The 27,644-nt window shown below is 39.8% G+C and overlaps 1 protein-coding gene across 4 annotated transcripts in view; it reads left to right on the forward strand.

The window, feature by feature from the left end:
- LOC6620438 (proton-associated sugar transporter A) overlaps positions 1 to 27,644 on the forward strand; it is a 177,901-nt gene that overhangs the window by 72,923 nt on the left and 77,334 nt on the right. For 2 of the 4 annotated variants that reach the window (XM_032717952.1, XM_032717951.1), the window contains exons 5-6: positions 14,070 to 14,423; positions 14,478 to 14,695. The exons of 1 other annotated variant lie outside the window; for it this stretch is intronic. In XM_032717952.1, the coding sequence (XP_032573843.1) occupies positions 14,070 to 14,423; positions 14,478 to 14,695 (572 nt within the window). The remainder of the gene's footprint in view (positions 1 to 14,069; positions 14,424 to 14,477; positions 14,696 to 27,644) is intronic. One more of the 4 variants, XM_032717953.1, reaches the window with a different exon arrangement.

Genomic DNA, 27,644 nt, shown 5'->3' on the forward strand with positions numbered 1-27,644 from the left:
AAACCAAGCCCTTAACGTAGTCAATAAGCAGGGACAAATTCAGGAAATAGTAGAGAGAATTTTGAAGCAAAAATTAAACTCAGACACGGCACCACTGCTTAATCAAGCAGTCCATATCAATAATGTAAATATGAGTGAATTAGAACTAGTCCCAGATATAGTAAAGTGTTTAAGGGAATTTTCTGGCCTAGCAGGAGAATTTAGCTCATGGAGAAAAAGCGTAGAGAATATTAAACATATATTCAAGATAAGCAGGATCACCCAAATATTACGGAATTCTTAACGTTATCAGGGACAAAATTTTAGGCAACGCAGACTCAGTCCTGGAGTCTAACAACACCCCACTAAATTTTACAGCTATCTCGAATTCTTTGACAGCACATTATGCGGATAAACGCGATGTGACCACACTAGTATACCAAATGACCTCGCTGGTGCAAGGAAATCAAAGTACAGAAGATTTCTACCAGCAAGTTTATACCCACCTATCCCATATTTTGAACAAAATTACTTGCATGGAAATGGGAAAAGAATCAACAGATCTTTTTGCCAAATCCTACAGAGGCAAGGCACTTGACACCTTCGTCAGAGGCCTGAACGGCGACTTGCCCAGACTGTTGGGAACCAAAGAGCCCGCAGATCTCCCATCAGTACTTCAGCTATGCGAGAAGTTGGAAAACCAAAAATTTAGGACCAATTACGCAAATAATAGCCAAACCCATTTAAGAAAATTCGAAGGCCCTGGTAGAGGACCACCCCTACCAAGAAAACCCTTACAACAATTCTCAAACGCAGGTCGACAACCATTCATTCCACACTTGGCTTATGTTCCACAGACCCCTAGAATAACTCATTATGTACCACAGCAACAATATGAAGGGAATTATCAACAACACTATGGCAACCTACCAACACAGCCACCAAGACCATCGGCCCCAATGCCACAACCGAGGCCAGAGCCTATGGACATAGATAGAAGTATGCAGACAAAACAAGTTAACTACATGAACAGACCCAGATTTGGACAGCAGAAAAACAGAGAAATTTTCATATCTTCGTTACCCTACTCTTCGTTACCCTACTTCCCATGTAAAGCAGGTAATGGAGAGATGATCAACATTCTGATATACACTGGATCCAACAAAAATTACATCCAACCAAGATTAGCTAAGAAACCAATCAAAAACAACCAACCCTTTTTCGTTAACTCTATGGGCGGAAAAATTCTTATAACACACCATACAATCGCCAATCCTTTCGACCTAAAAAATACTTTTTTGCGCGAAGTAAAAGCCCAAATTAATATGCAAAAGGGGTATATTTCAATACAGAATACGAGAGCCCAATATACTCAAGACACTACCCAGAGGCTCTTAGACCAGAATTAGAAAAACAAATACAAGAGCTACTCGCAAACGACATAATTAGACCCTCACGATCTCCATACAATTCCCCAATATGGATTGTCCCAACAAAAATGGACGCATCAGGACAGAGAATGCACAGAATGGTAATTGACTATAGGAAATTTAACATGGTTACCATTCCAGACAGATACCCCATACCGGACATTAGCAACGTACTTGCACAACTAGGACAGAATAAGTTTTTCTCAGTCATTGACCTCAAAAGCGGCTTTCATCAAATTCCAATAAGAAAATCCGATATCGAAAAAACGGCATTCTCAGTTAGCCAGGGAAAATACGAGTTTACCAGACTACCGCTTGGCCACAAAAACGCTACTTCAATTTTTCAACGGACGCTGGACGATATCCTTAGAGAACATATAGGAATAAGGTGTTTCGTATACATCAATGGACATCATCATCTTTAGCAAAAATGAGGAAAACCATCTAAAAGACATCAAGATAATATTTAATATTCTAGAAGAAGCAAATATGCGAATTAAGCTTGACAAATGTGAATTCTTCAAAAAAGAAGTGGAATTCTTAGGGTTTTTAGTGGCCGATACTGGAATAAAAAAGAATCCTGAAAAAGTCAGGACTATCGTAGAATTTCCCGAGCCAAAGACCCTCAAAGATCTTCGTTCCTTTTTAGGACTCTCAGGGTTTTACCGTCGCTTTATCAAAGATTATACGAAACTCGCAAAGCCCCTTACAGCCCTTTTAAGAGGGGAAGAGGGCCGAGGCCATATTTCAAAAAATGCCTCAAACAGAACGCTAATCTACCTGGACGAAAACGCTAGGGAAGCATTCAATAAACTAAAACAAACTCTAGCTTCCGAAGAAGTCATGCTGGCTTATCCAGATTATAGTAAAGAATTCCAATTGACCACCGATGCCTCCGATTATGCCATAGGAGCCGTATTAGCTCAGGAGGACAAACCAATAATGTTTATTTCCAGGACCTTAAGTAAGGCAGAAGAAAGTTACGCACCGAACAAAAAAGAAATGCTGGCCATAATTTGGGCAATACAAACTCTTCGAAATTTTTTGTATGGTCCAACCAAAATAGAGATATTCACAGATCACGAGTCTCTCACACACCCAACCAATCCAAAAAGCCGTAACGATGATGAAATGAAAAGATGGAAAGCAATTTTAGAAGAATACACCCACGAACTTTTGCACAAACCTGGCAAGGCAAACGTGGTTGCAGATGCATTGAGTAGACCTCCCTTGCAAACGCATGGAGAACTAAATGCTATGAGAAAAACCGTGCACCATGACAGAAGAACCAATAAATGTTTTTAAAAATCAAATACTGCTATCTTTAGGAAATAAATCTTACAAATTTGATATTGTTTTTCCAACATATCACAGACACACTATTACAGATCCAATATTCAATTCAGACAATTTGATACAAATTCTAAAAGATAGACTCATAATGGAATACATGGAATTCCAACACTCAACCACAAACAGGAAACCGGTCGATTTATTCTTTGGCAGAAAAGTATCTCTGGACCCTAAACTATTACAGACAGAAAGACAGAGAATTACGGACAAAATCAAGCTCACGCAGGAAAAAGATCTAGCTCACCATAATAAAAGTAGGAATCGGATAAAAAATTACTATCCTGGACAAGAAATATTCGTACAAAACAAGAAAAGATTAGGCAACAAATTGTCACCCAGAAACAAAAAGAAATTGTCAAGGAAAACAGAAACACTACAGTACTAGCAAAAAGCGGGAGAATAATTTATAAAAAACTAATTCGAAATTAAACACCGTCATTTACGGAGCCCTTCTGACTGTGTGCGCTGCGGACGTACATATAACGGACTACACTAATTCTGACATTGTGACACTGACTACAGGACTAGCCAAGGTTCAAACGGGGATCTTTCGATGAATCCATATTATTGACATAGAGGAATATGAAAATACAACTGATAAAAAAAGTCAGACAGCCTTAATGAAATTAAAAACTTACGACCCAATCCTAACCTTCATAATAGAGGAAGTCAGGATTTCAAAAAACCTAATCAATAGCTTGAAAGTCAGGAGTATAAAGAAAAGACATATAGATCTAATAGGTAGTGCTTGGAAATGGCTGGCTGGATCCCCAGATAGCAGAGAATTTGAAATAATTCAAGAAAAAATAAATTCAGCTTTAACTAACAACAATAACCAGGTTATTCTTAATAGGCTTATCATTGACAAAATAAATAAAGTCACTCTGGCCAATAGAAATTTAATAAACAGCCTAAAATATGAAGGAGACGCTCAAAGGGATACTAGCACCACATTAATGTTTCAAATTCAAATGCTTAAAGAAGAAATTATTAATCTTAATCAGGCCATTCAGTGGGCAAAAGCAGACATTAGCAACCCCCAAATACTAGGAGACGAGGATGAATTTAATGAAGTTATAAGAATATTAGATCACAATCAATTACCTTAAACAAACTTTGAGGAAGCCATGCACATATCAGAAGTAAACATAGCAAGTAACGGACCAATGTTAATCTATATTGTAAAAATCCCTGTAACCGATACCAAGCTATGTGAAGAAATTCTAATTAAACCAATAAAAATTGGTCAATATGTCATCAAAATAGAAACCGAAAATGTAATTAGATGTAAAGATATAATATTTGCAAAAACTACAAAATGTAATACTTATAATGAGATAACGATTTATAAACATAAGAACATGATAGACATTAGTAATTCATCTTGCCTATCAAATCTCCTAAAAAGTCACCCTGCCACCTGCATTAGAATCAACAACCAACACATCCCCACAATTGATGAAATCGCACCCGGAGTTATCTTACTCAACAAATTCAGCGGCAAGACTCAACGGAACAACGTCAACATTTAATGGGTCATTTGTCATTAACTTCAGCAATACCACCATAGAAATTGATAAACAAGCCTTTACGAACAAGTACACCGTACACCATCAACCTATGCCGGCAATCCTACAAACCGAGATGACAATTAAAAACCTAGAAGAGAAACTATCACTAGAATTCGTCAGGGAACTTAATGTCAATAATACTAAAACCTTGGAACTGTTAAAAACAACCTTCCACACAGCCGATATACTGATGGGCTGCGTCCGAATCACCGGAATCGTCGTAATAACTATCCGCATCTTGATCAAGTTTACAAAGGTTACAAAATTCCATATCAACCAAACCACCGATGACAAACCGACCAACGACCGCAACGAGTGGGGACACTCGATTTTAAAGGCGGAGGAGTTAGCACCAAAAGAATTCGCAACAACAATTTGCGAAAGCTTACACGCGCATCCAGCCGTGCACCTGCAGTAGCCAATAAATGCAAGATCAGCGTCTGGAGCGCTTCCGAGCGAAGATGGCAGAGTAAGCAACGGAATTGGCACTGACGCTAGCAGATGCAGCTACGGTGCTGGGGGGTGTAAATACCACCCAATTTTGTACTTTAAATTTACTTCCGATTTTTGTCAAAATAAAGACGGACCACCGGTCCTAATTGCCTTCTAGTGAAAATAAACAAACGTTTACTTTAACTTATATTCTGGATCAGGGTCAATAGCGGAGTCGATCTAGCCATATCTGTCTGTCAGTCAGTCCGTATGAGCCAAAGACTCTGTGCAAGTTTGTAGACCCATGTTGCCACACCCACTCTAACACTCTTAAGCTGCACAAAACTGTCACACACTTTTGAATCCTTTTTTGAAATTTTTATATTCCTATTGGTCCTGTAATCCATTTGCCTAAACAATTTTTGCCACGCCCACTCTAACGCCCGCGAACCGCCCAAATCTGCCACGCACACACCTTTGAAAAATGGTTTGATTTTTTTTCATATATATATTAGTCTTGTCTTGTTTTTTTTGTATTGTATTGATCTGATAAAAAAACTTTTTGCCTTCATGTTTTTCATATTTTTATTTTATTGCCAAAAATCTTTTTGCTACATCTAAGCCGCCAAAAACTAATTTTTCTCATTTTATTCACAAATATCTATCGATACCCCAGAAAAAATGATAAAATTTCGCGATCGCATTTCCACTAGCTGGGTAACGGGTCTTTAATAGTCGGGGAAGTAGACTAAAGCGTTCTCTATTAATAGTCTAGCATGCTAGAAATTAAAAAATGTATGGCATCCCAACAAATAAAACAGCATTTAAAACAACTATTGCGCGAGTTATGATACGATCGAACGTCTGCTCGATTTGATTTCGATTTTCAGAATGAATGCTTTATTTCTACTTCGAGTTATTCGCTACTTTGTTTGTTACATATTGTTTACTTAAAGTGCTGATCTGGCTGAAAAGTAGAAGTGGAGCGGATGCGGTTTTATGTTTTGTCGAGTGGTCGTAATATTGGGATCGTCGATGCAGCATTTCGTCAGTTAGCTGACGTGTAGGTCGTTGTTGTATGGATCGTGGTTCCCCACTGCATTCTGCTGATCTGTACATTTATTTCTAGGTCTTCCATCCTCAGCTCGTGTATTCCCAATTCTTGGGTTGTCCTGTTCCTCTTAACCGTCTCTATCCGAGGTATGTCTAATCCCAACTTCATTGTGCTAAGTCCTTCTTCCGCTTCATACTGTACGTTGTTGACCATCACTTTGCAGTTGGTAAATCCTATAAGGACTGATCCATTTAGTGTCTTATCAACTCCGCAATCTGTCTGAAGTTTGACATTCTTTCCGTTGAAAACTACGATGTAGCCGGCCTCTGGTTCGAAGATTGTTGTAAGTAGCCCGACGTCCTTCGTTTCGCATTCCGCATTCTGTCCACTTAACAGCTACCTAATACATTTAGAATTAACCTGGCTTATACTCTTGTCATTCTTACAAATATACATGTTTCTTATTAGTTGACATTTTTCCTTATAGTAAAGTATTTCATTCTCATGAATCGCCACATAATTTGGAGTTATCACAAATTCTGTGCCGTTCATGGGAAGCGGTATTAACCTTCTGAATGTAAACATTTCCTTTTTAAGCAATGGTAATTTGATCGAAAATATTATATCTGTGTTATTCATAATTGCACTTAATTCTAGAAACTCATACATGTGTTCGTCTGATACCAATCGTATCCCTTGTCTCTCTAACTCTTGGACACACTTGTCCGTTTCCTTCTTGTCAAACAAAAATCTAGAAATCACTCCTAACTTAGCCAGCAACAGGCTCTCTGTCACGTCGTTCAAGTTTAACCCTAGCATAAATATAGTGAGCGAAATTCTGTCAATATACTCTAATCTATAAATTCTCCTATCCTCTTCTACAAAGGACTTGCTTATGGCATTATTATATTTGTTAATGAATGCATTTACTCTGCTTTGCTCCTCATTTATGTATTTCGTTAAATTTTTGAACATGAAACTGACCTTGTTGCCTGTTCTCTCCTGTGAGTTAATACTCTCTCTCAATTTATCTTCTTCTTCTCTCATTTCTCTTATTTCCTCTTCTAATTTTTCGGCGTCATTGGCGTCTAAATTCCCCGTTATCGCGTTGACTACCGAACCCAATCCGTTTATCAATCCCCTTGCTCTTCTATGTCTAGGCCAAATTCCTTCCAACCTTGTTTTCAACATCTGTAGTTTGTTTTTAAGTGTTCTAATTACGTCCCTTGTTCCCGATTCGTCTTCGACTTCTCCAAGTGTCTTTTCTATACCGTCTATTATTTGCTTGTACTCCTGCAGTTTCACGATGTGTATATACGTTTGATACGTTTGTACCACCCTTGCCGTTCCCATCTCTATCTGGGCCAACGGGTCGTTTTTCTCCAAGGTCGTAATCTCAACCCTGCTTCCTTCAGCCATGGCCATGGACCACCTGCAAAATTATTCATTTGGTTTAGTAATTCTTCGGATTTTCTCCTTGTGAATTTTCTGTGGTTTGGTTGATGTCAGTGTTAGGTTGTTATCTTCTAACACCTTGTGTTTAGAGAATCTGGGGGTGAGCTTATCTCTCCGGTTCTCTTTTCGAAATACTACGTTTCCCACCTGTACCGGGTCTGGTTCCTGCCTATCTATATTGGCTGCCTCAATTCTCTTCGCCTTCTGGCTTTCCACTCTTTCTTTTACCTTCGGATAGATCTCAGCTTGAAACGCATTGATTTTCTGCAAATAATCGTGTTCATTACTGAAGGTCACGTTATTCAGAAAATCCTGCGTTCTGCCAGTGAAGAGTTCCTGAGGCGTCAGTTTCGTTGCTGAATGAATCGCGTTATTGTATGTTATAAACGCTTCGCTCAGTATCTCCTCATGTCGGAGTTCTAATTTCTTTGCCTTCTTACTCTCTGTAATCAACCGGTATATCTCCGTTATTGTTGAGTGCAACCTTTCTACCGTGGAGTTACTCGACGACTGTTGGAAGGATGTTGTATGCAGTTCAAGTTCGTACTGCCTACAAAAGTCTTTAAACAGATTCGACGAGAACTCGACTCCCTGGTCGCATACTAACTTCTTAGGTATCCCGAACAGAGCCAAAAAGTTTTTTATTGCTTTAACAATGTTAATACTTTCCTTGGCTGGGATAGTTACCCCCCAGGCATATCTCGAAAATTTGTCGATAATCGTGAAAACGTTTTTCTTATTAACGAAATATAAGTCGATATGCACTATTTCTAAGGGTCTGTCCGGAGTTTCCGTCCTACTGTATTTTATTTTGTGAGGCCTTCTGTCATATTTTTGTGTCTGACAACTATCGCAATTGTTAATTGTTTATTAGCTGCTTCATATGAGGAAAGAAGACCTCCCTTTTTAAATGTGCTAATGTTTCCTCTATCCCCCTGTGGTTACTCTTCAAGTGATAATCTTTAACAACCTCTTCTTGCTGATCCTTCTCAACTATATCTGGCAACAAGATTGTACATCTTATCGCCCTATATAATTTACTGTAAGCAAAATATTTGCAGTATACCTCTTGGATGGTTAGGACCAACTCCTCCGGTATCAGCAATGCTACCGTTCTCTTTGGTTTTAAAATTTCCATGAGTTTACGGCCAATTGTCTCGTCGTCAAAGTTATTTTCTGTCCAAATTATCCGCATTTTGTTCCTAAATGGAACTTGCTTCATTACTTTAGACGTTTTCCCTTTCTCTACAACCACCTGAATGTTATACTCGTTAAGTGGCTTTTCGGAAATTGGAAATCCCAACTGCAAATCTTCCCCCGCGGAGTGTATCGTCTCGCCGTTTGTTGGCACTTCCGAGGCGTTTTCCAATACGTGAAGCTCCGGTTGGATTCTGCTCAATGCGTCCGCCACAACGTTCAAGGAACCCTTTTTATATACTATTTCATAGTCATATTCCAACATCTGGAGTCTCCATCTTACAAGTTTAGAATCGGGCTCCTTAATGCTCATTAGCCAGGTTAATGGCCTATGATCCGTCACTATTTTGAACTTAGTGCCGAACAGGTAGTGTCCGAAATGTTTTATTGACCAAATAATGGCAAGCATTTCTTTCTCTATCGTAGCGTAGTTTATTTCGGATTTTGACAGGGTTCTACTTGCGTATGCTATTGGTCTGTCCGTTCCCAGGTTTCCCTGTGATAGGACCGCTCCAATAGCATAATTACTTGCATCCGTGGTCAGGATGAATGGCTTTTCAAAATCGGGAAACTGTAAAATTGGGTCATAGCATAGGAGGGTTTTGCACACCTCAAATGCTTCTAAGTATTCCTCGTCTGCCTGTACTGCCTTTTTCCTTTTAAGTTGTTTAGTGTGAGGTTTCGTTATTGCTGCGAAGTCCTTAATGAACTTTCTGTAGTAACCTAATAACCCTAGGAAGGATTTTATTTGCTTCCTCGTCTTCGGGACGGTGAATTTCTTAATTGCTTCAATCTTTCCCGGGTTTGGTTTGATCCCCTGTGGGGTCACCACATGTCCTAGGTATTCTACCTCTGTTCTCAGAAATTCCGTCTTATCTAACTGCAGTTTAAAATTAGCTTCCGTAAGCTTTTTGAAAACTTTTCCTAAGTCCGTAATGTGTTCCTGCAAGGACGCTGAGAACACCATTATGTCGTCCATATAAATGAGACAACATTCACCCAACAACTCTCCAAAGATGTTATTCATCAATCTCTGAAAGGTTGCGGGAGCATTGCTCAAGCCGAATGGCATTCGGACATACTCGAAATGTCCTCCCTCTGCGGAGAAGGCCGTTTTCGGAATGTCCGCCTCCTGGACCTCAATCTGATGATACCCACTTGCTAAGTCTAACGTTGAGAAGTACTTAGCTCTACCTAGGCTATCTAATACGTCATTTATTATAGGCAGTGGGTATCTATCTTTTACCACCTTCTCGTTTAGCTTCCTATAGTCCACTACCATTCGCCATTTTCTTTCCCCTGAGGCATCCTTCTTTTTAGGCACTAGCCAGACTGGAGCACTCCACGGCGAATGGCTATGTCTTATTATCTTTTGGTCTAATAACTTCTCCAACTGTCTTCTCACCTCCTGCCTTTCTTTAAACGCATATCTATAAGGCCTGGCATAAATGGGAATATCATCTTTTGTTCTTATTTGGTGTTTGACCACGTTTGTAAAAGATAAGTTGTCCCCTTCCTTGTGGAATATACTCGGATACTTCCTACAAATTCTGTGAAGCTCTCCAAGTTCCTCTTTGTTTAAATGGTCTGTCCTGATTTTGTCAAACGGAATGCTAGTCCTACTGTTCTTTTCTTGCTCTATGGTGTTTAATTCAAAATGTTGATTAGTTTTGAATTCTACAACATCTAGTGGTTCTTCTAAAAATAATTCCTGGTCCGATTCTGCATAATTCGTGACCTCCATCCAGCTTTGCCCTGACACTGCCCTATAGATTCCCTCTGATATTTCCATATTCTCTTTTACTATGGTTCTGTTAATTACGAAATCTCCGTCTTCCAGTCGCACCGGAATAGATATGACCCTTTTTGACACGGCCTCTATTGAATACAGTTCTGACGGTTTGTAGGTTTCGAAGTGAATTTTCTGTTTCACCCTTTCTACCTCGAACCATCCTTTCTGCATATCAATAACTGCCTTCAACTGGTGTAGCATATCCATTCCGATCAGTCCCTCAAAGACGTTGTGAAATTTAAAGAGGAGCACTCTCATTTTACCGATTCCACCTAACTCCGTGAACATTGGTAAGAATGCTTCTCTCTCAACCTCATGTAAATGTGCAATAGTTTTAATGGTTATTGGTTCTTTTAATTTCCTTATGTACTGGGGATGTACTAACTCTGGCCGAATAAACGAAAAGGTTGATCCTGTATCGATCAATAGCTTTATTGATCTTTCGGGGGTAATCTGTATTAACAAATAGGGCAACGTTGAATGGGTTTTTCTAGTTCCTAAATATCCTGAGGGTTGTTCGAGGCTGATTGGGGAAAATTTGCATCGTCCTCTTGGATATTATGCAATTGTCCCCTAATCGATGCCTGATTACTCATCCTATCTGAGGTGTTATTTACATTAAAAGATCGACCTGAATTGTTGGAATTGTTCGAGTTGTTGGATCTGTACGAATTGTAAGACTGCCTGGATTGTCCTGAGTTATTCGAGTTATTAACGTTCTTGGACATTCTTGTCTGTCCGCTGCCCTCTGTGTTCGTCGGTGCTTCTATTGCTAACCATTGCTGCCATTGTTGTTATTATAGCCATAATTGTTCCATGGTCGGTCCCTGTTTGCCTGTCCTTGATTCCATCTCGAATTCCTATTTTGAAAATTACGATACGGTCTTTGATAATTGGAGGTCTCTCCTTGATTAAGGTTGCCTGCCCTAAATGGATTTCCCATCATCGGGTATGGGAACCCAAATCCAGGCCAACCATTCATATTTGGCATAGTAAATGGCATCGGAAACGGAGGTTGGTCGTTTCCTCCCCACCGGTACTGCGGCCAACCGCCTGTTTCCCTATGGGTTCCACTTGGTTGGGACTCCTCTTTCTCCTCTTGTTTCTGAACTTCCTCAGTAGCCTTATCTTTTGACTCCGTTGAGTCCTGTGCTTTCCGATATGATTCCGCCAAGGCTAACAGGTTCCTTTCCCTGCAAGCTATTTCGTAAGCTTTTGCTATATTCAGCCCCTCCATATTTCTAATGGTCACCCCTATTGGGCCCTTTAATGCTGACACAAAAGCATTTAGTGCCATTTCTTCATACCACCTAACTTTTTTTCCTCTCAACAGTACATTATTCCCGCTAGACTTAACAAGGCTCACCAGCGCCTTTTCCAATGTCATGACCTTGGTATACAAGGCTTCCACTTCCAACTTCCTTTCTCTAATGTTGGTCAGTTCCATTATTAAATCCTGCTCTGATCTCTTGTCCTTAAAATGGGAGATCAATATTCCCTAGATCTGATCCCAATTCAACTCTGCTTCGTCCAAATCCAAGACCCTGTCCGCCGCTCCTACTATCTTGCTTCGGACAGCTCGAAGTGCTATCAATCCTATATTTGATCTTTCTTCCCCCTTAATCAGGCTCAATATCTGTTCTACTGCTGCTATAAAACCATCTAACTTTCCTCCTTCACCTTCAAATTTCGGAATTATTTCCACCAGGTCTATCACCTTGATGGCCTCTAGTACACTCGTTGGCTTCCTAACCTCTTGTCCTTCTGTTGGATTCGACATCGTTCTATCACGTCTATGTATTGTTTGTGTTAGTGTTAATGTTTGTGTCCCTTATCTCAATATTCTGACTTATAAATTAATAGAAGTGTGTTGTTTGTGAAAAGCGGTGAATCGCTGTGTGCTAGTTGTGTAGTTTACTTAAGGATACGTGTTGACTTCCGAATTGTTTGTATATAGTGTGTGCGGTGTATCCTCGAGTATCCGTATGTGAAATGGAGTTCTGTAATTAATTATTATGAGTAATTTCTTCTTCTAAGGTTCAAAATTAATTTAGCGCAATGGGGTCTTTTTTTTTTTTTTTTTTTTTTTTGTTATATATATAATATTTTTGCCTGCTTCTTCTTTCTTTATTTATTTGTTTATTTATTTCCTTAATTCAATTTCTTTAATTTAATCTCTTTCCTCTATTTATTTATTTCTTTTCTTTATTTAATATAACATAATACCCTGCATGCTGAAGCTAGCTGTTCGGCTGTGCTCTACAGCCTCACAACCAATTGCGAACAGTCATTGCTATGGTATTCTCCCTTGATTTGTAACATTGAGTAATGCTTAATCTCAACTATTCCTACGCTAAGCGGCCGCCCTGTGCATTACAGTTACAGTTAGATCGCCAAAATTCAACTTTATTATTTTAAATTTACCTTTTGTTAATTTTTCAAATATACCAATGCGTTACCATTCCTACGCTAGGCAGCCGCCCTGCGCGTTGCAGTGCGCCGACCAATACATGTGAATGGCCGCCTTGCTTAATTTCTTATTATTCTTTGGGCGCCACTACGCCCTTCAATCCGTCCCTGAACTTGTATGCAAGGTTCGAACGAGTGGCCTGATAAGCGGAAATGTTCGACCCGAACCGAATGTCGCCACGACCGACTCGATCAGACGACATCGATCTTAGTCGGATGTCGACTGTTCGACGTTCCGACGCGGTACGTCCGAGTAAACAAGCGTCGGCCGCTGCCATACCGAGCGAACTCGGCGGTTGTCGTAGAAGTTCGACGCACATTCGGGTGGTTGCCATCGAGCCTCGACCTCTCGTTCGTTTTCGAACCAAGTTCGTCTCATGCATATCGTTTCTCCTCCATTCTTTTAATTAATTAATTTTCCTTCATGTATTTTCCCTCACTCTTTTGTTATTTCTGGCTTTATTTATTTATTTTATTTTGACTTTCTGTTATTGCACTTGTTTCCTTTCTTCCCATTGCTTGCAAATTTATTATTTAATTTTACTTTCGCTTTTATTATCGACACCTCCATTGCACATACTTCACTCTACTCACATGATCTTACAATGCTATTATTAATTTAATCCACATCCTACCGACTGCGCCAGTTATGATACGTAGGTTCTCGTGGTGGATCCCTGTGAAAACTGCCTGGGTGTCTTCGGTTAAGTATTTGGTTTTTTAATCCAAAGGAAAGAACGTCTGCTCGATTTGATTTCGATTTTCAGAATGAATGCTTTATTTCTACTTCGAGTTATTCGCTACTCTGTTTGTTACATATTGTTTACTTAAAGTGCTGATCTGGCTGAAAAGTAGAAGTGGAGCGGATGCGGTTTTATGTTTTGTCGAGTGGTCGTAATATTGGGATCGTCGATGCAGCATTTCGTCAGTTAGCTGATACTCTGTCTCGGCTCTCTATGGCTCTGGTTGTCGAGGCGGCTTTGGCGGGGGACCGCCGAGGGTAAATGCTGAGGCGGTAACTCGCGTTCAAAGCACGAATAGCTGCAACCTTAATTTGTTTTCCTTTTACAAAGATATTACCTTTGCAAGCAAAGCGCTTTTCTAATTCTGAAGAAGAAATTTTATACAGTGTGGCTTGAATTGCGTTTTTGGACTGTTAAGAGCAAAAAAAAACTGTTGTGTCTCACAAATGCCAAAAGGGATTTACAGTGACCCAGCAATTTCTATCAAAAAAATCTTTGAAGCTTATTTTATTCTTGTTAAAATTGTCATATTCTGTTGGGCCACTCTTATCGATATACTAATACTTGTTTCCTAACTTTTTTTTTACTCCAAAGGTCTTCTTTTGGTTCCAAACGGCGAAGCCTTAGGATATTGGCTAGGAGATGATAATTTCCAGTCGCAAGATATGTTAGATATGTCAGAAATAAACAGTTTAAAAAATATCACTTCCATTTACAATTCGCGACCGCAGTCTTCCCATTCTTGGGGAATATTTTTTACCGTTTTGGGAACTGTACTCCTTGACTTTGATGCTGATGCTTGTCAAAGTCCGGCCAGAGCTTATTTGTTGGACGTATGTTTACCAGAAGATCAAGCAAGAGGCCTATCCACGTTCACCATAATGGCGGGACTAGGAGGTTTTTTTGGTTATTCAATGGGAGGCGTTAACTGGGATGAAACAGAAATCGGTAAGATGAATACAATTGAGATTATTTTTGTTTCCACTAAATATATGATTTCAGGACGACGATTGGGTGGGCACGTGAAAGCAGTATTTTCTATAATAACAATTATTTTTATTGCATGTGTGACATTTACATTAACGAGTTTTGCAGAAATTCCTCTTTGGGTACTAGCAAACAAGGATACTAAGAATTGTGCAGGTAAAATAGCACTGTCAAAATCATACGGTGCTTGTGATGATGATAAGACGATAAATTGTACGGACGATAATAAGCAGGTAATAAATTCCTATGTGTACCGCTCATTTTATAACTAAACTGTTTTACACGGGTGTATACGATTTGTGACAAAGTATGTGACAGCAAAGAAAAAACTGGTTCCACTGTCTGATTGTAGATATGTCTGCGCTAAATTATGATTTAATTACAAACCATAATATTATGGTCTGATAGACATCTGGGTTTAGCCTGCGCACCCATTTTAAATGCAATGGTCCATGAAGCTGCAAATGCGAAGCTAGTAGAAAACGATTGCGCAGAACGATCCAGTACAAGAAAAATACGTATGTAGGGATAGGTAAGACTGTTACTGGAAAGGACGCAGACGTTCTAGTAGTGGACGTAAAATCTTCGTGCGACACATTTAAACTACCAGAAACGTATCTAGAGCCGATTTTGAAGGAAAAGATATATTCACGTGGTTCCAAATCTATTGATAAAACAGAAGTCAAAATAAGAGACTGAGCCTCTAGTCATATAATTGTCCTACGTGTCATTCCACTTGCATTAGAATAACCAATAACTGTTAGACAATCAAAAAGGAATTCTAGGTACGACTCGGCATTGCAAAAATGGCACTTGTTCACAACGATTTTATTGTAATGGAATGACATCGAGTTACTATCTGCAATGTCCAGAACAAGACTTAGTCAAGGTTTTCAATACTTGGATCAGCAATACTTGGAATATATGCGTCTCTCGATAAATATTCTGGGTCGATCAGATTATTTACTGCGTGACCTCTTCGGCCTTGACCAGCGAAAGTCCGTTAGTTCACGGTTTCTCCACTTTGCTGTGGTCCAAGGACCATTAACTCCCTTTTGGCCTAGCTACCCTCATTCGCTGTTGCTTTCGCTGTTCTCCCTTCTGGATGGAGTCTTTCCCAAGCGGTGGAAATCGATGAAACTGGTCCTACTGCTAAAGCGCAAGGGACCTGCAAATGCAGTAGGCAGCTCCTTCCCCTGTCTGATGTCTGCTTAGCGCATATTGTACGCGCGCATCGAGTTAATCAACCAGAGTCCCACAGGTCTTCTAAGCCTGCAGTATGGCTTCCGGAAGGACTAAAGCACGCTTGACGCTCTCACTGCGGTAACTAGCAAAAATACAGTTAGGAGCATGCGGGTTGAAATCAAGAAAGTAGAGATCAACTCAGCAAGAACGCTAAAGTATATGTCTACCGCTATGCGGTACCGGCGGGCAAGGTCGTTTGTGAGCGGGGATACGAGATCATCGTAAACATTACGATATGTGTGTGCAAGGACGAGATGGCCAACAAATCCAGAAAATGAGGAGTTTTACCGTGTGGTGACCCGACAAGAATTCTACCACAGCGCACTCGGCTTGTCGTAAAAGGCGATGAAAGAGTCTAGAGAACTTCCACTTAGGCAAGCCTACGTAAATCACGTATATATGTATATGGAATTGGAGCTGAAGGCAGAGTAGCGCGGCTAGCCAGTATATGTACATATTTGTGTAGGAAGCTCTAGTTTGCCGCTCCGCTCAGAATAGGGGGACGCTTGTAAATATATATAGTAAAATTAGTTGTAATATTTTTTATAAACGTAAATTGGATTGACGAGAAGCCTCAGTATTTGAACAATATTTGTATTTCGGGAGAGCCTCGCTCTTCAATTCTTAAAATTAGGAAAAGATTCAAAGAGAGCAGTCAAATCTGCTTAGGTCAGCCTTTAGGATTTTTACAAGAACGGCTTAGGGCCGCTGCCAATGAATTTTTTATTAGAAACGGATGCTGCGCAGCTGGGATACATTATGGTATAGTTCTTTGAAATAATTGAAGTGGCCGGTTTGGACCACCCAAATATGTCACTCCCCTCCCCTTAAAGAGAAGCCTATACTTGGGCTGGGATTGATGGATATAGTGTGGGAAATGGAGTTTCTTCTGTTTTTTTTTGTTGTGGTGTGTTTTGATTTTGATTTTATCTTATTTTAAGTTTTACATACAGCATCATAAATGGCTTAAATGATACATATCTTAAATATCAGTACAATAAAATTAGTGCAATTATTACAATGATCATTAGTATGTAAAGTGTAATATTGCTCTATGAAATCATCTCAACAATGACGTTGAGTTTTATAATTTTTATTTCTGTTATATTAAGTGGTGTCAAATCTATTTCTGGTTTTAACAGATTTTCACTTAAAATTATACTATTGATTTATATTTTGCATTGCGTTCCTCTTATCATTTTGTTTCCTTCTATTTTTATATTATTAATTGAATTTTGGCAATTTTGGTTAAGAATTGTTTGGGTTAAGTTCCAGGTTACAATTGTGTTTGGTTCTACGTATTTTATTATTTCGTTCGTGTGCACTGGCTTAAAATTACAAATTGGTTTTAAGTGTTTAATAACATTGGTGACACATTAATTTTTTATTTCTTTATTTTCGGCATTATAAACTTTATTTTCTTTTTCAAAATATGATTGTGTGTCTGTGTAATCTAGCTCATAGCCGTTGGAGTCTGGGTAAGGGGTTATTTTAATTGTGTTTATTAGTGAAAAGTAAATGGGTATGTGGCATATGACTAATAAATGGTTATCATTGTAGTTATCCAAGAGGATGTTTTAATGTTTAAAATATTTTGGCTGTTCACATTCTCAAGTTCGTCATAGTTTAGAAACTTGGGGTTAAACAGTCTAAGTCTCGAAAGCTGCATAGCCATTTCCAAATCTTCTACGTATGCCGTAAGCTGCATCAGTTCGAACAACAGACTGTTAATGATAGTGTGGTTATTTTCATAGTTCTGTATTGCATTCCGTCATTTACCAATCGTATAGGGTCGTTGAGTTCATGTAATTTTACTGAGTTATGGGCGTTGATTTCAAGTTTTTCATGTATTTAAACTCGATCATTTTCATCTAGTGTTCCAAATAGGTATTTAAAAACTGAGCCCACAATGTTAATAAGTCCTCGTTTGTTTCTATGTTTCAGGGTTATTCCGACTAGTTATCTTTTCATTTTATTGTATAAAAATTTGATATGCGGTGCATGGTAATCGATTCGTAGTCTTTGCTCAAAATAGTCGACCATGATGTCTATTTCAGTTAAATTGATTTTTAAGCAATGATGTTCAAAGGAGGATGGTATCTGGACTACCTTATCAGAACAAAGGAGATATCCGTGGTTGGTGTCAATATTATTAATTTGAATTTGTTGTCCATGATCAGATGTGATCAGTATAAGCAATTGTGCTATCAGGTACCAGTGTAAGGTGTAACGAAATAAAGGGATTGAAGACGAGAGTACCTTTACTTGCTGGTGCACGCTTTAGAGGCCAGCTCTAGCTGATGGCGTTGGGTGTGGAGGTCTTGCTTGTACAGATATCTTTTCGTTACATACATTTATAATTAAGTTCAAGAAATTAAGCGTGCTTACAACAACAAATAAGAGGATCTAGTATACAAAATCGGAGGAAGGAAAATAATACATTCGGAAGGGGACAGTTCTAGAACAGGAGGAAAAGCTTGAGAAAACGAACTAAAGTAAGTCGAAGGAATCTAAAGCAAAGGTTTTTTTTTATTTTTTTTTTCTTTTTTCTTTGTATTTGATGCGAATTCAGAAAAAAGGGATTGTATCGTTATTCAAGAAAGTTATAATGAAAGGGTTAAATGAATTAAATTCTCCCATGATTTTAAGTGCAGTTTTCTTCTCCATAATCTTGTTCCATTATTACTATTATTATTATTATTATTATGGTAATGAATTATTAAAGGGAAAAAATAAAAAAAAGAAGTGTGAGAGAGGGTCGCGAGTAAATTCGGTTAGATTTTCTTTTTATTTTCAATAGGCTACTGCCGCCACTCCATTAGGAACAAATAATTTATTCTTTCTTTTCTTGTAAAACACATGGAAATCAAAATTCAACAATAAAATAAAAAATTTCCAAGTAAAAGTAAAAAAAAGTACTGACAGGCTCATCTAGCATTTTTACATATGATTTAGATTTTTTTTAAATTAAAATTTTTAGATGTTCGGTTCATCAGGAACTTGCACTGTGCATTCTGGACTAAATCCCGCTAAATTTTCCGCGCCTTTAACCTCACTTTGGGAGTTGTGTCATTTTTTGGAAATTAATTTAAATAATCATCCTAGGGTCCCGGCTTATCGCCGATAGCGGTCCCGCTGCTGCTGATTCTCCTCTTCTGCCACTAGATCAAAAGGGCGCTCCACTAGACGGCATGACTAGGTTATTGGAACCTTGGGGTCTGGGCGGCAATGCTGCTGCGCGATGGCTACGCCAAGCGAAGATTTTTTCGGCCTAAATTTTTGTCTAGAAAACACACGAAAAACTTAACCCGCGCACCGATAATGTCGAGGAAAACTCACTCCAACAATATTTCCAGCGACAAACAAAGTCTCACGCCCGCAGGTTATAATTTTTCCGACACGAACTTTCCACGACTTGACTCATCGACTGTTTCATTAGAAAAAAAGTAAATCGGAAACTCAAGCCGAGATCAAAGACAATAATAACAAAATGCGTAACGGCCATACATTGGTTTGGCACTATGCAGCCACTTTTTTGGTGAAGGCCAAATTTGCTCTCTTTCCGCTCGCTTATGCTGAGAGCGTAAGAAATCTAAAAATAGAATTTACTTGCTTGTGTGAGTAAAAACAATTCTGATCGAAGAAACGAATTTACATATTTGGAGTTTTGGCCAATTTCGTAGCAATATGATGAAATAAAATAAAAATTCACGTCCTGACTATTATAATTTAAAAATTTTTTAAATTCGTTTGTTAAGATCGCCGCTCGAATTAGCTACCTTTTACATATTTATATTTATGTTGATAATTAATTATGTGTAATATATATACACTACTTTTATTCGTGCACTTATGCTCAACAATAAATTTTTTTATACACATTTGCTTTTTATTATTTTTAGTCATATCTGGAGGCACGAAGTGCGGACACAAGCACTCTACAACCACTGCCTTATTGATTTTTCTCACGTCGCAATCTGAACACCCCAATGACAAGAATTCTAATATAAAGTCATTTTCGAAATTTATTTTGTGATGTACATAGATTCGGCTATTACTATTTCTAAGCTTTATTTAAATAATAATAACGTTAAGGCAAGGCAAAACAAGAATTTTTCGCATGGTGCGAATTGATAAAAAATAATACAATAATGCACACATACAGTTGTCTGCTATCACTGTATGCGTAGAAAAGAGCTGTTTGCTGAAGCGCTCTCCGCTCTTTCTCTCTCGAACAAAAACTCGAGAGAGCCTGGAGCCACCTCTAGAGCCACGGCCAAAAAACCGTATTGCGTTACGCATCTTGTTATTCTAGTGTTTTTGCCGAGGTGCAGGCCATCGGCGGAAATCACGATCAGCTGAAACTCACTCTATTTGCGTTAACCAAATTATCCCAAAACTTTCCGGGTGCAGCTGATAAGGGTTGCATTCTGTCTAGTATAATCCCGCTGCATAATACTTCATCTAGTATGACCCTAAATTAGTGTGTCACAGCTGACCGCAAGCTACCAAAAGTTTGTTATATTATAACTATATTATTTTACTGCTTCAGTCGCCTCTACACCAGGTGCCTTTGAAATTGAGAGTTGATTATTTTTCTTTTGTTTTTTGAATTGTGTTTTGTAGTAGTGCGTTACTCCATTTCTATTAGTGATTTTTAAATGGTCAGGGTCTGTCTGTTCAACATTTTTGGTTGGTTTAAATGGATTTTCTAAATTGTCTTTCTGTAGTAGACCTTTTCTGTAATTAGTGTCAATATTAAATTCCTGTCGGTATTCATTTATTTTATATATTTCCTTCTCTTTAATTTTTTGAGTGTCTAATATTGGATGCCCAGCGTATAAGAAAATTTGAGCTGGTCCAGTAGTGTCATGTTTAATTTTATGGTTGTATGTGTAGAGGATTGTTTCTATCTTGCTTAATTTTACTTCTTCATTATCAGATGAATTTATTTTAGGAATTATTTCATTTATAGTTGTGTGTAATCTTTCGACGTCTGCTATCCCGTTTTTTGTTGTATTGAGCTGTAATTCGATTTCTTCTTCTTCAAGCCATCGCTTCAAAGCTAAACTGGAGAAAGCTCCGTCTCTTTAGTAATTTTGGTTTACCTAATTGATTAAAAATGCGCATTAATGTGTTTCTGCATTCATTATTTAGTTCATTAGTTTTAATTTGCTTAAAATGTAGCGAATATAGAATAAATATCAATGCAACTGATGTAATGTTTTCCCCCAGATGAATAAATATCTACCACAAATTTTTATCGGTAATGTTCCGGTTTAGGTGTGATTTTTTAAAGGCATTTTCTTTAAATAATTTTGTCATTTTCTGTATACCAGGGTGTAAAAGTTTTTCATATGATTGATTTCTTTGAATACGGCGTATGAACCAACGTTATTTAATAGGAAAAGACTGCGAATTACTATTGTGTAGGTGGAATTAAAAATTTATGTGTGTTTTTTGAATATAAATGGTAATGTTTCTATGATTAAAGTGATCTAGTAAAATTCGTTTGGCCTTTTCAAGTGCTATTACATCATTGGTATTGGTATTTGCTTAATCTAACTCTCTACCTTTCTAACTTATCATTCGGTTTCTTTAAGGTATGAAGCCATCTCAGAGGTTAATAGTCACTAGCATTGAGAAATTGTCGCCCTACTAAATAATGTCGAAAAGTTTTAGTGGCCCAAACTATGGGGAGTAATTATTTTTCTATAGCACTGTTATTTAATTCGTGATCGTTAAGTGTTCTACTAATAAAAGATATAGGATGACCGTTTTGAGAAAGGACAGCCCTGTTAGTCCGAGGAAAGCTTTAATCTCTTTTACTTTTGTCGGGATTGGGTATGAAACTATGGCTTTAACTTTAATAGGATTTGGTTTAGTACCATCAGGGGTAACTATGTGACCAAGAAAGTTAGCTTCCTTTTTTAAGAACTCACATTTGTCTAGTTGCAATTTTAAATTTGCATCTGCAAGCTTTGAAAAAACTAATTGTATTGAATTTAATTGTTCTGTAAGGGATGTTGAAAAAATTATAATATCATCCAGATACACCAAACAGTGTTTGTTAAGCAACGATCGAAGGATTTAATTTATTTATTAAGGCATACGGGGAAGTCTTGGAGCCCCTTTGTATCCTTCTTATCTATTAATTCAGTCCATTTGGGCTCGCCGGCTAACTATAGTTAGCTTTTTCAAATTTACAGTAATTTTACTACAATTACATAACAATCACATATAACAAATAGGATTTAAGATAAGGGTCAGCTTCTGCTGACCCTTGTCAAAGGAGATCGGGTAATGAGATCCCTCGGTTGCCTTCTATTGAGCCTCCTTGGTGGGCGAGATCTGTTTAGAGCGCTGGCCAGCCGATTTCGGTGGCGCTCCAGCCTGTCATGGTATCTGCTCGAGTGCTGGTTTATTTCGTCAAATACCGTTGCTAGTTTCAGGTCTCTGTGCAGAGTGGTGTTTCGAACAAACCACTCGCAGCCGGTGATGAGTCTTGCTACCTTATTTTGAATAGCCTGGATTCTTTTGATTTGGCTGTCGCATGCTAAGCCCCAGATTTGGCACCCATACTTCCAGTTTGGTGCTAAGATCTGTTTGTAAATTGTCAGCTTGTTGGATAGCGACAATTTACTGCGCGAAAAAAGTAGCCAGTAGTGCTTCGCCACCTTAGCACGTAGGCGCGATCTGATGTCGGTCACATGCTTGCAAAATGTGAGTCTGCGATCCAGAAGCACTCAAAGGTACTTTGCTGCGTTCGGCTGTGGTACGGGGGCTTCCTCGATGTAGACGGGCGGTGGCGTTCTCCGCTTTAAAGTAAAGCAGACGTTGTTGGATTTACTGCTATTGATGCCAATGTTGCAACGTCTTGCCCATTCCGAGAACCGATATGCAAAGTCCTGGATACCACCGGCTGCGTCGCGCTCGCATCGGGACCTGTAGGTGACGCACACGCCAACATTGATTTCCCGTAAAGGCTTACATCCGACTGCGGCATGTCGTGGCTATACAGGCAGTAGAGCAGGGGGCCGAGGACACTACCTTGTGGAACACCAGCTGCCACGTTGTGCTCGGTGGAAATTGCTGAATGAAAGCGCAAAGCGAACCTCCTTCCTTCCAGGTACGATTTTAGCAACCCAAAATATGGAGCAGGCAGCGTCTGCTTGATTTTCAGTTGGAGTCCAATGTGCCACACTCGATCAAACGCTTCTCGAATGTCCAAGGAGAGGATGTTACAATATTCCTTACTGTCGTAGGCAGTCAGAATTTGCTCGACGACTCGAGCTGCTCGACAGTACAGTGGCCAGCACGATCCCCTGGGCTTCCATAATCCTTACAATCCGGACAGCAATCAGTCTCTCAAACACCTTCGAAATTGAAGGGAGGAGACTGATCGGCCGGTAGGAGGCGGGCTCCCTTTCCGGCTTGCCAGGTTTGTGGATCATGGAGATTATCCCGAGCATCCACTGATAAGGGAAGTATTGCAACCTCACAATAGCGTTGAAAACCAACGTTATGTAGAGGATCGCTTGTTTAGGCAGGGCCTTCAATGTGGCGTTGCAGATGACGTCATGTCCTGGTTTTGTTTTGCTTTGTTGCTACTCTGGCGCACAATGACTTCGGCTACCTCGCAGGGTTCAAACGGCGTGATTGGCAGATCAATTTGAAGCGCTTGGTTCAACTGGTCCTGAGTTTCTTCAACCAGTTGCAGGCTGGCAAGCTTGAATGGTTGAAATCGCTCGGCGAGGTGCGCAGCGAATACCTCCGCTTGTCCCAAGTCGGTCCGACACCATGTCCCATTGCTATCGACTAGAGGCGCCTTCCTCGTACAACGCCTTTTGATTGCGCGCGTGGCCCTCCACAGCGAATGCGTCGCTTCGCTTTCGACTCCAGTATTGGCAAGCCTTTCGTCGAACCATGCGGCTTTGTGCAGCACCAACGCGCATCGGAGCCTACTCAGCGCTCGATTCCATTCCGTCTTGTCCAACGGGTGACGAGACCTCATCCACCTAGTGCGTAAGCGCCTCTTCTCAGCTATAAGCAGCAGGATCTCCCTGGGTATTGGGATTCGATCTGCCGCGGGCTGCCGAGATATTCTGCGAGTTGCCAATCTAGCTGCTGACTTGATATTGTTGGTGAGCAGTTCGATAGAATCATCAACGTCCTGTCCAGAGTTTAAGACAGTGTTGAGGTGCAGTGTGGACTCCAGTTGCGATTGGAATACCTCCAGGTTAGTACGCCTAGTGATAAGCCGCTCTATCTTAGGGTAGCATATTGTAGTATTATGTTAGCGTGGATGCCCAGCACACCCTTTGTCAGTGCAAAATCGATGTACCCTGGTGAGCCTCTACTGCCGTACGGGTATCTTGTTGGTCCTCCTGTTGCGAGCGAGTCCACCTCCGAATTTAAACCGAGATTCGCTAATGCAATGCCTCTTTGGTTGCTCCTTCCCGCACACCAGAGCCAGTGGGACGCGTTCCAATCGCCTGCAACAATGAACTTCGTCTGGAACTCTTCCAAAATGTCCTTAAACTCGTCCGTAGTCCATGCAAATCTCGGTGGGCAGTAGACCGCTCCAAAGCTTATAGGACCAAGTGCCGTTTCAATAACCGCCTGCGCAAGTTGCACCTTGACAGTGGCTATTGGTGTTAGCGGGAAGTGGGCAAGGCTAGATTTGATTAAGATAGCTGCCCCGCCTTTGGCGTTGCCACCACTCGGATCATTGGCAGTGTAAGCTACAAAGCCGAATAGCTTAGGCGTCTCTGCCCCCTTGCAGTGTGTCTCGCTGAGCAGTAACACATCGATTTCGTGACGTCGCACAAAGCACTCTACTTCAGGCAACTTCGTGGATACGCCGTCGGCGTTCCACACTAGGATGCGCAGCGACATCATTATGGCGCTTGACGCGCTTGGAGAGCAGTAAGCAGCTTGATAATCTGCCCCTGTCTGCCCCCATAATCATCATTATTAATCATAATCATCTGCTTCTCTTGAATCGAGCGCAAAGAATTAATGTTTTCATTAAGCGTCTGCAGGATGGCTTCAATGCTGCTGCTAGCATCCGTCGAGCGCTGAAGTGCACCCCTAGACCGGCTGCGGCTCCTTTGACGACTGGGACTTCCATCATTGGGCTGTTGCTTCTGTTCTTGGTGCGTCAGGCTCAGTGGTTGCTTGTGGTGAATGGACCCTCTAGCCACATCTGCATAAGATATTCCGCCTCGAGAAGAGGGGATCTCCTTACCTCCAGCTAAGCCCCGTGAAGTTGGTCGCTCGCTTACTTCTGTTCTTCCAGCCACTCCGCTTCTGAGTCTGGATCGCTGCAGGAACGCTTGTAGCTTGCTGCAACCTTTATAGTTTGCAGGATGCTGACCGCCACAGTTGTAGCAAGTGCACAACTCGATGCGTGGCCTAGTACAGTCCTTGGCAGCAATATTCAGGAAGAACATGTTGACTGGCGACGCTTTTGAGGTACCTGGTTCGTTTCGCCTTAACGGTGTATGTATATCGAGAACCTTGTGCCCGATATTTTCCAGCTCATCCTTGATTTGGTGATGTAGCGTACTGTGGTGCAAGCCTTTCACGCATACCCTGTAAGGCCTGTCCTCTTTAAGCTGGTAGCAGTGGAACTCATACTCTTCGCTCTCGAGCCAGTTCACTATGGTGCGAAATGTATTAGCGTCAGCCGCGTAAAGCCTTAGGACAACGCTCATTGACGCCCTAGCCTCAACCTTTTCTAGGTACACTATACTTTCGATGCACTGCATCATCAGGCATACGTCGTCCACTCCTTCCATTACTATAGGAGGTGGTTTGGACTGCGCCTTTTTGACTGAGCTAGTGGTACCAGCGGAGGCTGCATCCCGCTTAGCGGCAGCAATAGCAGCTTGATGATGGGCTGGTCATACAGATCGCCAACTTCATTGCCTACTTGTTTGTCGGCTGTGAGATGCGCAAGTAAACCAAATCGGTTTGAGTTGCCGCCATATCTAGGTTCTATAGACGAAGGGTTTTCCCCTTGTTTGCCGATGCTTGATTTGGATTTTTTCCTTTCAGTCTCCGGAGAAACACGAGACTTTCGCTTTATTTTTTGAAAGCGCTGCGGGGCAGCACATTAGGGGCTCGAGAGAACCGCAGTATCCAATGATTCATCAGCCGCAGCGGTTTCATTTAAAAAGTTCATACATGAAAATGTTTTCGTTTCACTATTATTTCACTGTTAGTGACTTGGTGGGTCACTATTTGCGATATGTGCTAGTATTCTGGACTTGTCCATAAGTTTATTACCGCGAAAACTAATTTCACTTTATCCTCTTTGTCAGGTGCGTATTGTTAGACACGAACCTTCTCATTTACTCGAAGGATATTAATCATGCATCTTTGAAAAGTAGCGGGTGCATTCCTAAGGCCAAATGGCATTTGAAGGTATTCGTAATGACCGCTTTTTGTGGAGAATGCAGTTTTAGAAATTGATTCTTCGTCCATTTCTATTTAATGAAATCCCTTTGCCAGATCGATCGTTGTAAAATATTGGCATTTACCCAGTTTGCCAAGAATTTCGTTCATATTTGGAATTGGATATCTGTCAGGTATGGTTATTTCATTTAGCTTTCTATAATCAATTACTACCTTGTACTTATTTACGCCAGAAGCATCCGGTTTCTTTGGTACGACCTAAGTAGGACTATTGTATGGCGAATTACTTTCCCTAATTAATCCCTGATTCTGCATTTCCTGTACTTGGTTTTCTACTTCGATTTCGTGTGTTTGCGCAAGTGGGTATTGTTTCGAATAAATTGGGGAGTTATGTGTTGTATTTAGTACGTGTTTAATTGTATTTGGAAATGTTAATTTTTCTCCCTCCTTATATTCAAGATTTCTAAATTTATTTAATAAGCCTTTTAACTTAAAAGTTTCCTCCTGATTTAGGTGATCTAATCGAAACTGTGAAAAATCTAATTTCTTTATTGATTCCTGATCTGAGCTTGCAATTGATTCTGGTGTCCTTTGGATATACAAATTTTGGTTTCTTTCGGATTCTGAAGTAATTAGTTTGTATGTTTGATCAAAAAGGGTAACTGTATCATTTTTGTAATTAATAACTGATTGAGCATTTTTCAACAATTTTCTGCCAATTAGCATATCGTAATTATTAGAAAATCTGTGCACATAAAATGGTTCGGTTTTTTTGAAAAAACTATTTCTGGGCAACATTATCAAGTCGTTCAAGGTAATAGGGCCATTTGATGTTGAAACTTCACATCTACTACTTTGAACGGAAAGACAAAATATATTTTCATTGATCATATTAATTGTTGATCCTGTGTCTAGAAGGCATTTGTATGAGCACCCTTTGTATACTATTTTTATGTATTCGTGTATTTTCGTTTAGTTCAGAATTATTTTGGGTTTGTTTGTTGTTAATTTGTACAGATTGGACTTGTTGTTGCCCTTCATTAATGAAGCCATGATTTTGATACGGATTGTATTGATTTTGGTTATAATACTGTTGCTCGTAATAATTAGGTTGGACTTGTTCGAATTCATGCCCGTCTTGGAATCTCATTTCGTCAATAGACATTTTAGTTTGTTCACTGTCCGATAGTCTTAGTCATTTAGTAATCGGGAAGTTAGTATTTTTAGATGTAGAGGGTTGTTGTAGTTGAGGGTATGTATTTCCTCTAATATGTGTTTTTTGGGGATTATGGGCTTTTTGGGATGTTACTGGAGACGATTTTTTTTAATAATGGGTTGTGTGTTTATGTATTAATTGGGTGCGCGCCACATTGGTGGGTTGTATATATTGATTAAAATTAGGTTGGAAGGGTTGGGAATATTGTGGGTAACTTGGTCGATATTAAAATCATAATTAATGCGTTTTCCATAAATTACCTCATTTTTTGCAATGGTAATTAAGGATCTTAGGCCTGT

Source organism: Drosophila sechellia, chromosome 3L (assembly GCF_004382195.2).
Source record: "Drosophila sechellia strain sech25 chromosome 3L, ASM438219v1, whole genome shotgun sequence".
NCBI lineage: Eukaryota > Metazoa > Arthropoda > Insecta > Diptera > Drosophilidae > Drosophila > Drosophila sechellia.